General features: G+C 36.6%; 1 protein-coding gene across 5 annotated transcripts in view; it reads right to left on the reverse strand.

The window, feature by feature from the left end:
- col14a1b (collagen, type XIV, alpha 1b) overlaps positions 1–17,946 on the reverse strand; it is a 144,176-nt gene that overhangs the window by 61,472 nt on the left and 64,758 nt on the right. For all 5 annotated transcript variants that reach the window (XM_081613013.1, XM_081613011.1, XM_081613010.1 and 2 more), the window contains 6 exons: positions 17,022–17,154; positions 16,863–16,907; positions 15,978–16,123; positions 9,364–9,493; positions 3,364–3,486; positions 2,647–2,796 (listed from right to left, as the gene is read on the reverse strand). In XM_081613013.1, coding sequence (XP_081469139.1) covers positions 2,647–2,796; positions 3,364–3,486; positions 9,364–9,493; positions 15,978–16,123; positions 16,863–16,907; positions 17,022–17,154 — 727 coding nt within the window. The remainder of the gene's footprint in view (positions 1–2,646; positions 2,797–3,363; positions 3,487–9,363; positions 9,494–15,977; positions 16,124–16,862; positions 16,908–17,021; positions 17,155–17,946) is intronic.

Raw genomic sequence — 17,946 nt, forward strand, 5'->3', positions numbered from 1 at the left:
AATGTAGCTACACTGAGTTTGCAAAAAAAAAAAAAAAAGAGTAGGTTTTACATACAATCCTAAACAAACCCACACAGTCTATTTATGCAAATGGCTGGAATGGCTTTTAGATCTGACTTTAGAAAGCATCACTTGTTCTGAGAGAGACATTACAATTCATGTTTATATAAGTTGGTAATGGCCTTGAAAAGCTTGGTTTATTTTACACTGAATAAAAAAAAAACTAAATATTTTTAATTAAGTATTTAATTCATGAGTTTCATCTCCTTGCATTCCTGACTACAGCACCACAATCCACAACCACTTAGAAGTTCCTAGGATCAGATGAGTTATGACAACACTTAATTTCTTTCTGGTGTAAATAGATTATTTTTGAATTGAAATGAATTGATATTCAAGGATGTAAAAACTCTTTCAGGACCTGGGATTTTTTGTACAAAGTTTACAATCAGACTTAGGAGCAATTCCAGCTTTTTGGCAAACATTGTTTTCAGATAATTTCCAAGTCTATAAAACAAAAATATTAAACAGTGAGTTGCTGTTGGGTCTTTATAATAAATAAGTATACATTTTTCCTTATTTACCTGATGAGTTTAATTGCACAAAAAGTGTACGGCCACAAATGTATTTTTCCAAATATTCTGCAGAGACATCAAAATATACAATTAACACGTCTTAAAAGAAATTCCGAAAGAAAACTCCCTACTTTTCGTCTCAAAAGTTCAGATACTTGTGATTGTGTGACATTGACGCATCGGTCCGTTCATCTCTGCTGGCTCACTGGTTTCATTAACATGCTGCTGAGCAATATCACAGACACTGTATTCCCCTTCTGGGACATCTACAGCCTAATCAGCCTTCCCTCTTTTCATATAAACCCATCTTTCCATCTTTTTCAGTTTACCCTCTCCTCCTCTCGCCTTTGTCTTGAAAATGTGTCCTTTATTTAACCACCGCGAGTCTGCTCATTGGTATGCAGTCAGTGAAAAACGCCACCAAGGCATGTGTGCTATATTTAAAAAGGTACATGTTTCTGCCTTTAGCTGACACTTGCCCTGCAAACAGAGTAATGAAAATGGATGATGGGGTTGGGTTTAACTGTCTGGCTCAAGGACACCACGAAAGGGCATGCTTTCTGTTAGTGGCTTTGACTTTCACAAGCTGGTGACATCGGAGGTCCAAACGGAGCTGCACACGAATGGAGCAGGCTGCTGTGAAGAGGTTAATTATGACGCAGGAGAGGAACATAAAGGTTTCAACTCACATTATTTTAGTCGAGAGGAACTGATTAAATAATTCAGGACAGACTCTCAAGGAGTGTTGGGAAGGCTTTACATCAGCAATCATAACTTTGAGCTATCGTATCTTGTTAATTTAACAACTGCTGCTGGATGTAGATGTTCAGCTGCTTTGATGTTTAATTAAAGGTGATTGTTTAGATCAGCTCTACTCAGAGTCTCTACCAGATGGCCGAGCTCCTCACCTTTTAAGGGACTACCCAGAAACCCTGCAGGGAAAGCTCATTTCATGACCCAGATTTCATGACCATTGGCTTATTGGGTTTATTGTTCTATTGTACAAAAAATCTTCTAAAATTGATTCTATTAAAGTCACTCAGATTGATCAGAAACTGAGTTGATAGATTGACAGACATCTTGTTCAGTTGAAGTGAACAGTAAAAATATTGCGAATCAAAAGGTGTGTGATTAAAGTTTCACACTAATGAAAAAAGATTATTTAAGATTTTATATTTTGCATTTCTTCATTGTTTTCTTGTTGAATTAAAGGGCCAGTATTATGTTTTTCAGCCACATTGTGACATTTTATAGCACAATCAGGTAACAGTGTTGCCTTCAGTTGTAATAAAAGTATATCAGATATGTCTTAAAAGCAATTTAACCTTGTAGTTTAACACCTTGAAATTGGGCGTCTGTCTTTTTAAGAAACTCTTGCGCTTTCCGACACTCTGCCTTCAGGAAGTCGTCCCAACATTGTTTCTCTATTAATCCTTTTACAAGCTTTGCACTGAGGAGTAGCAAATATAATAATCTCATCAGATTTACGGTTCCACCAGGTGCTTTCTAATGGCTGCTGACTAGTCTGAAGGAGCTGAGTGAGGGAAGCTCCAGGGAGTGGTGCTGCTGTGAGACAGGAGTTTGGAAACTGCAGTTACTGAGGAGGAGCTTCGTCCCTATAGGCGGTGCTCTGTACCCTCAGTATTTTGCAAAGTAGAAAGGTTAAAAGCATGCTCAAATATGCATGAAAGCAACACTCCACGTATGCTTTTGATGAGGGAATAACATCAATTTTACATAGTACTGTGCCTTTACAAAAGAATATTTTTAACACTGAAGCTGTAGAACTTTTGAAATGATTTATTGGGGCCTTATTTTGTCATCACAAAAACCTGATATGCTAGCATGGGCATGTACACTTTTGACAGCCGTTCATCAGAAGCAGTTACACAAAACTGAATGTTTTTCAAAACCAACTCCAAACATAAGAAAAGAAATACAGTGTACAATCACAATAAGCTCTCCTGTTAATCTTGTTTAAGAACACCGTGCAAAAGGAAATTTGACGTTGAGCCAAAAACACAAGAGAGAAACTGTGGAGTTAAATCAAAGTGAAGGAAGTTGAACTCACAAGTCTTGGCCTTTCCTGTTAGAGCCTCGCTGGATCCTGTGGTGTAGGACGCGATGACCTTGACACTGTACTCTGTCCCACTCAAGAGGTTGACGATCAGCATGGTGTTCACATCCTCGCCAACAAAAGTCTCCAGCGCCTGTCCAGGGGCTGCAACGGGCCAGAGCAGATTAAATGGGAAGTCAGGGAGCAACAAACGGCCAGTTAGATGAAAGGGCTGGAAGGAGCATCTTTTTGCATTTCTTAGAAAAATATTTGGCTTCGCACAGAGTTTCCAGACTAAAGGAGAATGTGTGAAACTCATTCTGTATTCTACACGTACTTCTTCATTTGAAAACCGAAACAAGCCTCTAATGATCTGGCCTCATCTTGCACTTGATAGTGTCTAATGTAGCCTTAAGGCATTAGCTGCAGGGGAGGATGCTCGAGGTCAGTAGCTTAATGCTCCAAAAATCTGCTTAGCTCACTCATTTCTCCCTTCACAGTCGATGAAGAAAACCCAGCACTAAAGAATGCTGATGACAGAGAAAGTTCTGAGTTTCAACTATTAAGTCTTACTGACTTTGAGGACCAAATGTTCATAAATCCTCATTCTAACAGCTAAATGTAGGTTAATGAAAAAAAAAAATCTCTCTGAATGAAAGTGAGGATTTCCAAGAAGCACAATTTGAAGGTAAACTGTTAAAGGTTTAGTTTTTGTTCATGTGCAAAAATTACCAGAAAGAGGCTGGTAGACGACTCTGTAGCCCATAGTGGGCGAAGGAGGAACATCCCAGCTGATCCTGAAGCGGCTGTACCATTCTTCTGACACTCGCAGGTTCCTGGGAGCTGAAAGAGGATCTGAGGAGGAGAAAAAAAAGTCATTTTTATATATTTATTTTTACCGAAATCTTAAAAGCATTGACTTACACTGCTCTTTGCACACAAACAGAAAAGGAGGAATGTTGAAGTTTAAAATTGAGAGAAAAATTCAGACAAAGCAAGTCATTTTACAAATCAATTCACACAAAAAATATAAATATTTTTATTTTATACAAAGTTATCAGAGAGAAAAAAAGAGAAAAGCATATGAAGAAATTGAAGGGACAGAAACAAAGCCTGCAGATAATGAAGCACAATAAAAGAGAAGCTGGATAAAGCTTAGAGCTATTTTCAGACTTAACACAAAGAAAAAAACTTCATAGCGCACATCTTCTCATGCTTATATAATTTAATATGTCAAAAACAAATTAAAACCAGAGTTATATGAATGAAAACTAGAGGGTGGACTGTGTATAGAGCTCAAAGTAGATTAGTTTAAACTAAATTAATTCCTTTCTTAGGCTAATGTGTAGGGAATGTGTGCATTGACATTCATTCATAACCTCGGCTCATTTTGAAGAACATCCCCTCGGTTATCATAAAACATGGATCCTCATGGATTGAAATCCCTGAGTGAATCCTCCAGCTGCTCAGTGACACATTGATACAGCTGAAAGCCTCCAAACACCCTGACCATGTTCCATCACAAACGGAAATCTGAGTTACACCAGCTCTTCTGCCTCATCTTTCCTCCTCACTCTCTGCTGTTGTTCAGCATTAAAAATCCAATCATACCGAACAACCCCAATGGCTTCTGCTGCGAACTGATGTGTTTAAATCCTCATGTTATAACCTGCTCCTCTGTTGTGTTATATATCCTCCGCTGCCCTTCCTGGACCTGAGGAGGTTCCCATCATCCTCTGCTCTGTGCCATCCCTCCCACGTTGTGCTCACTGATAATGAGAAACTGGAGGTTGAATGAAACTCTCTCGATACAGAAGCTTTTCTCGTGATTTAGCAACCATTATGAAGAGGTTTGGGTGATAATTCAGCATTTAGACTCATCTTTGGCTAAGATGCAATTGTGCATGGGTCAGTTGTTTTACTGTACTTGAGCTGACAATAAATCAATACATAGCTCTGAGCTTGTGCTACAAAATAAAGCTTGTTTCATAAGTGGTTTTGGCTTTGTAGCTTTACTTTATCTGAACCCATGTGATTCAAATTTTAACAATTAATGACAGCTAGGATTAAAAACAATACAAAGTCAGTTTTTTCCTCACCTTCACAATCTTAATAAAGACAATTTCAGGTGTTATGAATCCTGGTTATCATTTCAGAAAAAAAAATAAAAATATCCTACTTGGTTCCGGTAGACCAACTTCAGACCAACTTCAACCAGATGGTTGGTACAAACAACAACTTTAATTAAAATAACTAATGAATAAAAGCAAGAAACTACATGAAATAAAAATTTGCAATAACCAGTTTTCATACATCTGAATACTATTATTTTAATACTTGATTGAGGCGCCTGATGAGTCATGTAGTATTCATTGGTCCATATTCAATCCAGTCTGCCTGAGACTCAATCCAGTTGTGAGGTCGTCTCTTTAATGTGGCTCTCTTCAGGCGAGCCCACACATTTTGCACCAAATTTAGTTTTGACTCTGTAATGAAAGTAAACTTTTATTGTTTTTGGCATCTCATTAAACTCACTTTGATAGTAAAAATTAAAGCATCTCTTCATTTTGATGAAGATCTCGGATCAAGATTAACTGCCATTTTGACTTGATTATAAGTTCAACCACCCTAAAAACAACCTCGATTTCATCTGGAAACAGAAACTCCAGGTCTTCATGACGCTAGCACCATATGTTTCATGGCAATGTCCAATGTTGTTTTCTCTTATCTGTTATTTTCAGAAAATAAGACCGGGTTAGGAAATCGAACCTGGAACGGCTGCATCAAGGACTTTAGCCTCAAACATATAGTGAACCAGTCCTACCATTAAGCACATCCACTTCCTTCCTTTAGCATATTTTTTTCAATAGAACTGAACAAGACATAATGCCACATTACAGGTGGAATCAACCGATTCCACCTAGAATGTTAAATCCTTTTAATGTGAATGTGCCACCTTAATAAGAACATGCAGACATTTATTTGTGTATGTTAAGGTGACATTTCCTCCAAATGGTAAATGTTTCTCTTTAACAAGAGAAAAATACAGTCATAGTTTTAGTTAGTTCAGAAAGAAGAGCTACATGACTCTGCAAAGTTGGATGAGAAATGTAATTTCTTGCAAACGTTCCATGAATATAAATAAGACCAAAACCAGTTAATTCCTCCAACCCATAATGTTTTGTGTGAATTTGGTGTGAACAGAAAATAATCTTGAAATGTCAACTTTCCTTCTTTAAACTAGATAATTTTCATAACTCGACCTTCATCTTTTAAACATTGAGATCTGATTAGGCACACCTACAAATTTAGCAGCTTTATCGACTCCAGAGGTGAAAGATGATGTAATTAAGTATTTTTGTATAATTTTCTACACTTTTGAAATGGCTGAGGGCGCAGCAGTGGTATATTTCATGCACTGTTGAACGGCTACAAATCATATAAGGACATAACTATGTTACTTGTTGTTCCTTAAACCTAATATTATATTAGATCTAATTTTAGCAATGCTGGTAATCCTATGCAGAACATTTCTTCTCTGGTGCTAGGTCACACCACCAGAACAGAGGGAAAGAAATTAGCTTACTCATGAACAACAGAGAAATCTCAGATTCAGAAGGTGCTGATATAGCTTTAAAAATAGAGAAAATATTCCATAACTAACAACTTAAACATGTACAAAATGATGATATTTCAGAAGCACAGGTGCGAGCTGGATGCTCACTCTTAGCAAGAAACGGTCTTTGTATTAAAAATAAATCCTCTCACTTCTTGAACACAAATGCAGCGTTTACAGAATTAATTTGTCTCAAAGGAAAACAGTGAAACGTCTGAGTATCTCTGACCAGTTTGCAATTTTTTTTAATCACTACTGAAAACTCTACAGAATGCAGTTGATTCCGGTTCTTTCATGACTGGAATACTCGTCCTGCTCGCTGAATAACCTCAGAACTTCTTCAGCTAATCAACCCATTCCACAGTGGATCAGAAGCTCAGATTAGTCGGCCTCAGCTGTCATATTATCCATCGTCGGTGTGGTTCTAAATACCCAATCACCCCCTCTGCATTCCCTGTCATGCCTCCCTCCGTGTCAACCCCACCCCTCGCCGGTTCAGATCCCAGATTACACCGGCTCCCCTCGTCTCATCATCTGTCTTCACTCTAAAAAAAAAACAAAAAAACTAATGGACCCCCCTCTCTGCATTCTCTGCCATTTTTCCTCAGGGGATCATCTCATCCCTCACTTGCTAACAGGAACCATTCATCATCACCAAGTGTCGGAGGCCCGTCATTTGAAAATCGGGAAAACGTCGTTAACGCCTGCTAATGTGTGTAATGCGCCGCTCAGGGAGAAGCGATGAGATGGAGGGGAAAGACAAATGACCGGAATTTGGAGTTACTTTCTAGCTGAAAGTCAAGTGTTTGCTCTGTGATGCACATGCTGACAGCGAAATCATTAGCTCCCACATGAGCATTTAAAGCAGAAAGTCGCATTTAAAGAGGATAAATAAAAATCTTGCATTTTTGTCTTGAGCTCCAAAGGAAAAATAATTAATGTAGAAATTTCAGCCACAGAGACTGGCTGCTACCTTTCTGTAGTCACTTCAAATTGTTTCGGGAGTAATGAGCTGATAAGACTTAAACAGTTTGATAAAATTTGAAACGTTCTCCCCATTGTTCTTACTTTTAAGTGACAGTTTTTAAATTAGCTGTGGTGCTAAATGGTTTCTCCATGCATTCAGGCTTCACATCAGAAATAATTACATTTTATTAGACTTTAAGAAAAATGCTCTGACCTTCAAAAACAACTGCTTACTCGTTTCTGCTAATATGTTGCTTGCATTTCCAAAAGACAAAAACTTGGACAAAGTGACAACTCTGAGGTGAACATTCATCTCAAATCATTAAGAATGTAGTTCCTATTTAATTGCCTGGCACAGATACTCAAACTCGAAAAGTGGGCTACAGCAACCATTTTCCGTTTTTTCAGCTAATGTGATTAGCTTCTTAGTCAAGCTTCTGCTAATATGCCCCCAATACATCATTGCTCTCATCATCTGAACTATGTGTAAAATGTGGACACATTCCAAAAAGGCAGAAGGTTTACAAGATTAGTAAATATTAAATATTTAGTTCAATAAATGCGTAGGAAATAATGAACTAAAGCATGTTAAAACACCACAGTTTACTGAACTTGGCTATGGTTGAGTCATATTTCTAAAGCACTGCAGGGAGGGATTACTAAAAGCCATTGCAAGAGGCTGTGGTTTCAGCCAGATGCACTTAGTTAAGGTTATATTAATACAGGGGCATTATATAACAATGCCCCTGTATTAATATAACAACCTTATTCCTGGCAGGGTCTCTGTATGTGTGAATGTGTTAGTAACTTCTGGGAAGATAACCGCAGATGCAGAATATCAGTTTATTAGGTACATATTTGCATGTGATGAGCTTTTTTAAGCAACTGGCTTGTGGTTAATCTAGAGTTCTCATTTTTTCTCAGTTTGAATTGTCACACACCACTGAACATGTCCCTTCAAAGCCCGGATGTGTCTGAACACGAGGACTTCTCAAACGATCTGCTGACGCACCTTCAATCAGACAAAGCTTCACTTTTGACATCAGCAGGTGTTGAACATGCACCCGAAGTGAAACCAGATTAGGCCTGAGCAGAGAAATGTGTCGATTCTCTACCAGCAAATGAAGAATCAACATGAATGTGAACGAGGAATCTAAAATTCAAGGCACGTTTGGTCATTTCACTTTATCAAATAAAACCCCAAAGACGAGAAAAAAATAATGCAATATTGGCCTTTGACTGACCACTGTAAATGAAATGTTGGCTCTGGACTACTGCTACGAGCAGATATGGTATGATTATAAGTTTAAGATATATCAAGAGACATTATGATCAGAAATAATACAAATATTTGACACCCCAGGTAAAATATTTTTTACCTGAATAAGAAAATGTCACTTCAGAAGCACATTTTTACAAAAGTAACTATTTTACAATTTTGTCCACAGGTTCTTTTTGGGTTTTTTTGCCATATCGTTTTATGTTAGCAACATGATCCATGCATCTCAAATGATTCTGAGAATTTTGTTCACTTCCTTTTACATAGATTATAGTTAAGATTCAGAAATCCCCATTCACATATTAAAACATATTGTGCATGTAAAAAGCAATAACACAACAATAAATCAGAATTGAATGGCTTTAAAAACAAACTAACTTCTATTTGGGTCTAATGTTCTTTTGCCTGAATGCATCATTGGACAAAATTCAAATTAAACTTATTAAAATCTTTTTTTTTTTTTGGTTTGACCAAATATCCTGATGTTTAAATAAATCAGAGTTAGGATATTTTAGTTACTGAAATCCTTCTTAGGTATTCATTCTTTATTTCTGTGAATATTTCTATGAACTATGTTATGCCTTTTAGTCTCTAAAAGCTCCACTGCCTTCACCATTTTTCTCGGTCTGCAGCTCTAAAGGGAGTATACTTCTGTCTTTAACAGGTTTTTCACAGGAATCAAGTTCAGACCATGACTGCTACAGAGTGGTCAGGCTGACCCAGAACAAAACTGCACAATTGTTCAAGGGTGTAAACCTGAAAGAAAGTGCATGTGAGGAAGTCGGGTATAATTATTAGTGTGGTTGTATTGTTCCCACAAAAACAAAACACAGGATTGATTAAAATAAGCAAATTGTAACTTGAGACTTACGTGTCCGACCCATTTGTGAGGATACGGGGCCATCTCCCTCATTATAAACAGGAATCACTGTGACTTTGTAGTCTGTGTCTGAAAGGAGAGGCTGCAGAACCAGGCTGGTTTGACCTGAGGGCACCGTCCTCTGAAAGCAGAGGGGGAAAAAACATATTAAAATCAAACTAAAGCTGCAAACATGTTGGGTAAAATATCCAGATACTGTCTGATATTTTGTTACAAATTAAAAAAGATGTAATCATGTAATCTTTCTACACATGCTCAAAAACCTGTCCATACATGCAAAAAAGGAATACAAGGCGAACAGTCTGGTTGTAATATGTGCTGATGTAAAGCAAATCAAAACTTTAACTCTTTTGTTCTTTCACTCTGTGATGCAGTCACCTACATCTGAGGAAATGACTGCTTTGTAAATATTCTTGTTCAACTTAAAAAGTTGACATGCTGAGTTTTAGTAGGTTACAGAAATACGCTAGGAAGGACAACAAGGTAAATGAATCTTAGCAAACCTGACAACCAACTGCAAAGCACAAAAAAAAAAAAAAAATCAATCTTAACCCAAGGTTAGCTTGTGAGAGTTGCTACTGCACGCTTTCAGATTTTGGGGGCTGCAGAGGCTAATTGTGTCTAGGTTTGTTCTCCTGAGTGAAAATGACCTTTTCTTAAAGCAGATCTACAAATGACTTATTCATCCTGGTGAAACGTTTTCCATGTGCTGCAGATGAGATAATCTGCCTCTTTATCCAGCAGGCATCTTTTATTTGCGCTTCTCTTTCTTTCTTTTTCATTCACTCTATCAACTTCTGTTCATGGCTCCCTGGTTTCCTATTACACCTTTTGGTCTTCAATTAAACTTTTCCAACGGTACATATTACTGCATTTTATTGTCCATCTTTGAATCAGCAACTCAAGATGTAACATCAAATTCATTTTCCATTTGAAATGTATTTCTCAATTGGGAAAACCAAACTGTGAAATGTCATGTCTTCATATTACAAACATCACCGCAACATCAGCCTTTTGCCTTATAAAACAAAATCCTACAAAAAAATGACAAATGTAAAGTAAAAACCAAAAGCTTTAATGTGTATTTGGTTGGTTTTTTTGTGATAGAGTAACACATGGAGTTGTAGTGTGCAATTGTGAATCAGGAGCAAAAAAAAAAAAAAATGTTTTAAACATTTTATATGAATAAAAATCTTAAAAATCTCGTGTATTTCTAATAAGCACCAAAAAGTCAATACTTGGTAGAACTAACTTTCTCTGCAATTACTGCATTTGTTGTTTGGCAAGAGAAAAATCCAAGGAGAAATCAATCTCTAGACCAAAAAAAAAAAAAAAAAGATACCTGTATGTAGCTCTGTGACTCACTTTTAGATTCCTCTGTCTGCTCTGGCCATTAGAAGTCTTTGTCTCACCCTACCTGAGTCTGCCAGTTTGCATTCAAGGCATGCACAGTCTGGCCTTACTCCATCTGCAAACTTTTTTTTTTCTCCAGCTCTAAAGAAAAGTCTTTTTCAGACGTGTCATTCAGACAAACACTCAGAGCCTTGAGGATTCAATTTCGGCTCGGTCTGATGAAAAAGGTAGCAAGCCTCCAAACTGTCAAGGAGCTACACTGCCAGAAATGAATCAACTTTTTATACAAACCTCATTTTGGTGCCACAAAATTACAAATAAAAATATAATTCTTCAAATAAGTGCAAAAATCTCAAATAAACCAAATGTGTGGAATTTAATTTAAAGTACGATGTACCTGCTGTGTTTTCAGGCCGGATTAAAAAAATAGAGGAAGAGTAAAAGTTGTAATTAAAATGAGCACATAAGTGAAATTGTAAATATGTGGACGAGATTCAACAATGACTCCAAAAAGTCAAACCCTGAGAGGAAAATTCAGAAAGTTTCAAGTTACCAGCTACATCTTCCAACAACATTGTGACTTTGTTCACATTAGGTGGTAGAATATTTGCTGGCAAATAAAAACTCAGACTTTTAGGCATATTGCTCGAAAAAAATCAATCAAATTCTTGTCGAACTGTACAAGGATCACAGAATGCCAATCATTCTGAGAGATCTCCATTCATTAAAAATTACTTTAATGCAATTTGAGACAGTTTCTTCTACAAAGAACGTAGGAGAATAATAAGTTCAATGAGGTGGAGATCTTAAAGAAATCATTCAGGGAACAAAATAAAATAAATAAATGTAAAAAATGACCAAAAGGGATTTTAATATGTTCAGGATGAAGCTGAGCATTTCCAAAAATCTGCTAGATCTGTCCACACTGTTTCACTCTATCAATGTTTGACTAAATAACCAGTATACCTTCAGTTTTTCCATTCGTCCTTGCCAAAGTTTTTAGCACCTCAAACAAAATGTACTTGCAAAGTGAAAATAGCCAGAACTCTGTTTACACATACAGAAGTGCATTTAATGCCTGAAAGCCTTTGTTTATCGAACACTGAATTCAGCGGCAGAGCGACTTCGGTGACTTAAGCATCACAGCTGCCTGCGAACAGATGGCTGCAGAGTTTAGTTACCCCACGGTTACCCTGCACACACTGACATCTGGTTAAACAGTGGCAGAGACAAAACCAGGATTTAAATTTGGATTTGTTGAGGATGTGAGGTTTGTGGTTTCGAGGTGGCAGTGGATGTTCCGCATTCCCTCATAGTCAACAAAATACGGCCAGCATCCTTTGACATATTGATGCCTGAATAAGTCTATACTGCTGGTGCGAAGCAGTTGCATGCAAAAATGTTTTCTTTAAAATGACAAAAATGCATGTTTTATGTATTTCATAGACTTAATAAATTGAAGAATTCGTCAGTATAAAAAAAACCTCAAGAAATGTTGACATTTAGTTTTTGTAGGGCAAATTTACACCGACTGCCATGATCTTGAGATGTTTCCTTTATGACTGTACAACCCAGACAAACAGGCTGAAGAGTAGCACCATGTATACTATCTTAACGTAATCTACGGTTGCATGTTAAGAAAATACATTTGCTTTGAAGGTTGTTTGAATTGTTTAGGTAAGTGTGTGGAAGAGGTAGTCTGCACAGATCAGAAATTCAGGGGTAATATGGGTGCAGAGAAAAGGCAGCAAAACAAACTAATGCAGTGCAGTTGGCAGCAACAATAGCCACTCCAAGGACCCCTTCATTGGAGAAATAAAGGTGGTTGGCAAAAGGTAAACAACACCTGAACCCAAGCTGACTTCATATTTTAATGAACTAAAAACTTGTAATTATCATCTTTTTAGGAATTTCAAAAGTTGAGTCAAAACTGCATCATTTTAGGGGTTTTGAGGGGGAAGTTTCAGAAAAAAAACAAGCAATTAAAGTTAACATGTTCTCTTGATGATTTTCATAATTTGAACATTTAGAAAAGCGTTTCATGAAGTATTGCGTCATTGCTCCGTTTTCCATGGTTTTGTTGGGTGGCTTGCGGCTCCCCTCAAAGGGAACACTTGTAGGAAGCTGTGCAGTTGTTTTCCCAAGCTCTTTAGACTGTTTGTGTTGAGTGCAGCACTTGGCCATTCATAACCTGACCGGACTGCCAAATGGAGCTCCCAGCTGCGCGCACTTTGATAAGAGATCTCATTTACCAAGCTGCTGGTGTGAACAGCTGGCAGCTCTTTATTGTCAGGATGAAAAGCTGCTGTGGGACCCGAGTCCGGAGCGGACCACCATGGTACGGCATCCTCTGCTGGGCCGATGCCACAAATCAACACTAACAAATACTCAACTGACAGTTCAGACTCATTAAAATATGATAGGCTGTCCAGATACTGTGCAGCAGTTACCATGACATGAAGTGCACACTTTGATATAAAGCTAGGACAAAATACATGGTAGAACCTGTAGGTATTAAGGCTATAGCGTAAGAGGAAGGATTCTCTATGTCTCAGACACACTGGCTTTCGCCGTTTTTGTGTTTTTCTCCTAGATTCATGCTTGTTTTGCTGTTTGTGTTTGGCTTGCTTCCACTTATCCTTTCTATGTTATCACCATTTGGATTTACTCATTTAGTGCTTAACTCTGTTTTTTCTTCTCAAATTGTTATTGAAACCCTTTCATTTTGCATCCATGAGCCTAGATACCTTTCCTTGGGCCCTTCACAAATTATACATCATGTTGCTTTAGTTATTAAAGCAGGATATTATTATTATTTTTTTTTTAGTTTTTATAAAATTGTAATTTGTGATGAGGTCGGTATTTTAGTCAAGGAAAAAAAAAACTGGTGGTTAAAACTCTCCATACTTACTTGCAAAAAACAATAAAATATCCTAGATTAGTTCATTTATTCAGTGTGGACAAAGTATTCACACTTTAATTATATTTTTGTTTAAATCACAGGCACTCTTAGCAATACCTTTAAAAAAACAAGCTATTTTAATTGAGTTGTATGATCAGTGTGTCTGAGACCTTTTAACTATTAACTGATGACTTCATGCTTTGCTGTAGTTGTGAAATGACACAGATGAAGCTTCTTAACCACTCTTAAAGAGGCAGAACACAAGAACGCAACATTCAAACCAGACGTGCATTTATGTCAGGAAGTGGCAACAAGTAATTACCTACTTGCCTAAACTTGCTCATATCTATAGTCTACTGTGAAATAACTTCAGTTGTGACAATTTGTAAAGTGTCTTTGATGTAGAGAAGTTTGAGGGGGCCTCAAAGTCAGCTATGAAACATGGTTTCAATAATCATAAATAAATGGTTTACAGAAGGTAGCTTCTAAATTAATATCAGAAAAAAAATGTAAATGAGTTACAAAAGAAATTAGATTCATTTTCAAAAGCTGTTGTAAATTAAACACTACATTTCCTGAAGAGTTTGCTTAAGCAGGATTATGATATGGGGATTTATCAATTTCATTACTAAATTTTGAACATATTCCTAAGAAATTTGGCAAGCAAAACATTGGCCACACTTTACTAATATGACTCTGGAGACCCTGATCTGACATTACTGAAGTATTTCCTTATTTCAGGTCACAACTTCCTTAAATGAACATCCGATGGCAATGCTCAAGACCCGAAATCATTTTCTTTTGTCCTTAGTTATTTTTTCCAACTTCTCCTGAGTTACAAAGTCAAAAAGGTTGCTGACATCATAAGTTTATATTGGTATCTGCTTTATGTTTTATTATATACCTGTCAACCATGCTGACATAAAAACAATATAAACAGAGTAAACATCCACATGGCAGAACTGTGTTTCTGCATCAGAGTTTTTTTTTTCTCCAAGTCTTCCTGCTACACTTTGTCTCTTGTGGCTCATTAGAGTGAATCCAGTCACTCTCTCCATTTTTCTCAACATCTAATCAAACAGAGTCTTTGATGATCTGACAATGTTTTCATCATTATCTTCTTCTCTATCACAAAACTCTGTGTGAAGAACCGCCATGAACTACGGCAACATTTCATCTCCCCTTCCACTTTTGTTCCCAAAAGTCTGTTAAACTGAAGTCCTGCCATGCATTGGGGACCAACTTTTCAGCAGCCCCTTCTGCAGCTTTTAGTGCTTTACAGTAACAACAAATGATGAGCATTTTACATTTGGCCTTTACTTCAAAAATGTCATCTTCAGTTATTCCCACAGCAGCCAGTTATTGCCACTTGACCTATGCTCTTCATTTATATGTAAATCTAAACAAAAATAGAAAAAGATCCCAAAATAATTACATCTTTTACTGTAGATTCATAATCTGTCTAATATTCACAAACTAAAATTTTATAATAATCTAAGACTTAATTTGAGTACAGCTGACCTTCAGTGTTAGTTGGGGGGGTAAGAACCACAACCACCCAGTAATAGATAACACTTAAAAGTTTATCTAAGAATGTACTGCCTATTGTAATAGGTCAAACACCAAATGTACCGTATTGGTAAAACCACATAAGCTAACCTCTACGGTCTCCCTTTGAGGGCATCTAAGAAAATGAAAGTCGACCCTCGATTTTTTTGCAAGTGCCATTGAGTTTCAAGTGGCATTGAGTCTAAGTATTTTATCTTCCTGAGCTTTCAAATATTTGAGATATTATGCTCTAGTGCTCCTTCACTGTTCAGTGTAATTCATTTAAAAGTTTCTGGATTCATACTTTTCTTATGCTTATCCGAGAGTGTTGCCATTTTGTGTTGTCATGGAATTAGCAACGTGACAGATGGATATGCTTTTCTCTTAGTGTTCATAAGGACCCTGATGCACGGACAATCTGGGACACAACCTAATTAAATTCACACACCATGGCAAAGCAATACGTTAAAAATCAAGCGAACATAACGTCGTCACATTTATGAAGCAAAACATTCATCTGATCAGGGTAAATATTCACAAAGAATTTGAGGTATATAAAAAAAAATCCACCTTAAACTTATTTGAACGCAAATATTTTACCTTTGTTTGTTGTTCATTTTGTTCTGTCTAGACACATTCATATTTCCTGATAACTCACTACTAACCCCATTTGGAGCCACTCAATGAAAACAAAACTAATATCTTCTGTTTTCAACATACTTAGCAGATTATATCTTTAATAATTGTCCAAAAAAAAGAAAAAACAACGGAATTAAAACTAAGTAAGAGCTTTCTTCCTTACCGTCTCCTCTGCTCTGTCTCCCCTGGCACTGATGTAGGTCAGTCGATAATGACGGACATTCCTGGAGTCCACAGCCTGCCACGACACCCGAATGCTAAATGTGGTTTCTTCATCGATCTTCAGGTTCTTCACAGCATAACGAGGTGCTGGAGGATCAGGAGCGGAGAAAAGAAAATATGAATAAATAAATGAAATCGCTCGGCAGATCAGAGTCAGAGAAACTCAATGAAGCACAAAACTGTCACACTGTGAGATGGAAGAAGATGATATCAAAATCTTTTGACATTTAATTTACTTCAAATTCATAAGGGTGTCTTGGTGACATCAAAACCTTTCCCTGCAGAAGGTATCACAAACTTTCATGATGGGAGATAAGCCCCACATCTAAAGATGTGAAAATAGATTTTAAATAGAGATTGAACCCAAAAAGCTTCTCACCAGATTTTTTCAATAACCTTCATAATATATAAAGCTTCCCATCATGTTTTAAAAACTAACAGATCCCAGTGACACTGGAGAAAATGTTAATAATTAAGAAGTGGAAAAAAGGAAACATGGTCAACAAAACGTGTTGTGTATTCCCTATTGTTTTGTCCTTTACTTCCTCCACACTGTTGTGCAGTTTTTGAATGGTCTTAAACACAAAAGCCTAATAAAATAGAATAATATTTATGATTATAAACAAGAAAGAACTTTAAAAAGATCCAAGGGTATGCGTAAATTTGTGAGACACTCTATGTACATGAAGAGATTATAACAAGTCTATGGCCCAAGAGGAAGTCTGATGTTTACAATCAACAGAAATTGGAAAAAGGTAGATCTGCAAAGTATCTGAGTGTGAAAGGAAAGGAAAGTAAAACAGCACAAAGTGGCTGAAAGGCTTACTTAATGTCGTTGTGGTTGTTGTAGCAACTGTAGTTGTCCTCTTAGCTGAAAATGATGAATATTGAATTTATTTTATTGAAATCAAGTTAATCTCACAGAAAGTGAAATTTGAGAGTGTAACATTTTTTTGAACAGTCCATGAGAAGCTTTTGAATTTACCAGTGGTTTCTATTAGCACTATCTCATCACTCTCAACCTCGTTTGTGAAGATAGCAGCCAGGAGGACTTCGTATTCGGCGGCGGCTTCCAGTCCTTTGATCAGATAGGTGTTAATGTTTCCGTTCACCAGAACCTTAAAACGAAGACATGGGAAACTATGATTCAGATAAAACTTTTGTATTATTCAGGTACACTGAATAGCAATTCAGAAAAAAAAACACTCCTCTGAAATAGCAAGAACATTCAGATTTTGGTTTTATTAGAATCTAGCAGTAAAATCAACCATAAAAGTAATATTAAAGTATGGAAAAACATCAGATAAAGGAAATTCTGACATTATTGTCCAGTTTTGTGGTGATATTGTTGCTACAATTAAGTGACTACTAACCTTAGTCAATATTTATAATAGATGAGGCCAACTGTAATATTAGCCTGCAGGGTTTTCATGAATCGTACTTAAAATGTCTTTTAGTCAAGGAAATATTGTATGCAAGCAGTCTCTTGTGATTTAGCACACAATGATTTTGCAGCGAGGTCCATGATTTGATTTATTGTGCAGCAATTTTTAGCAAGGTAAAAAAAAAAAAAAGCAGCAGCAGAAAAAAGTGAACGGCATTAAAAATGGTTACTTCCCTAACTCCAAAGGTTAAAGTACTAACCAGAATAATAATATCACCCTCACTGCTTCTGCTGATAACAATGATAAATTCAAAGTTATGGTGATGCATTTATTTTCATATTTTCCCAATTGTTATTTATGAAAATAGCAGTAACAGACCACAAAAAATAAAATAAACTATAAGCTCATGAAATGAAAATAAACAACAGATGAAGTTTTAAGCAGAAATTAGAATAAAGTTATATGATTAAAACAAATAATTGCAAATTGGCAAAAATGTAAGGACAAATAGATATTTGTTCAATT

This window comes from Poecilia reticulata, chromosome 11 (assembly GCF_904066995.2).
Source record: "Poecilia reticulata chromosome 11, P_reticulata-male-v2, whole genome shotgun sequence".
NCBI classification, from domain to species: Eukaryota; Metazoa; Chordata; class Actinopteri; order Cyprinodontiformes; family Poeciliidae; genus Poecilia; species Poecilia reticulata.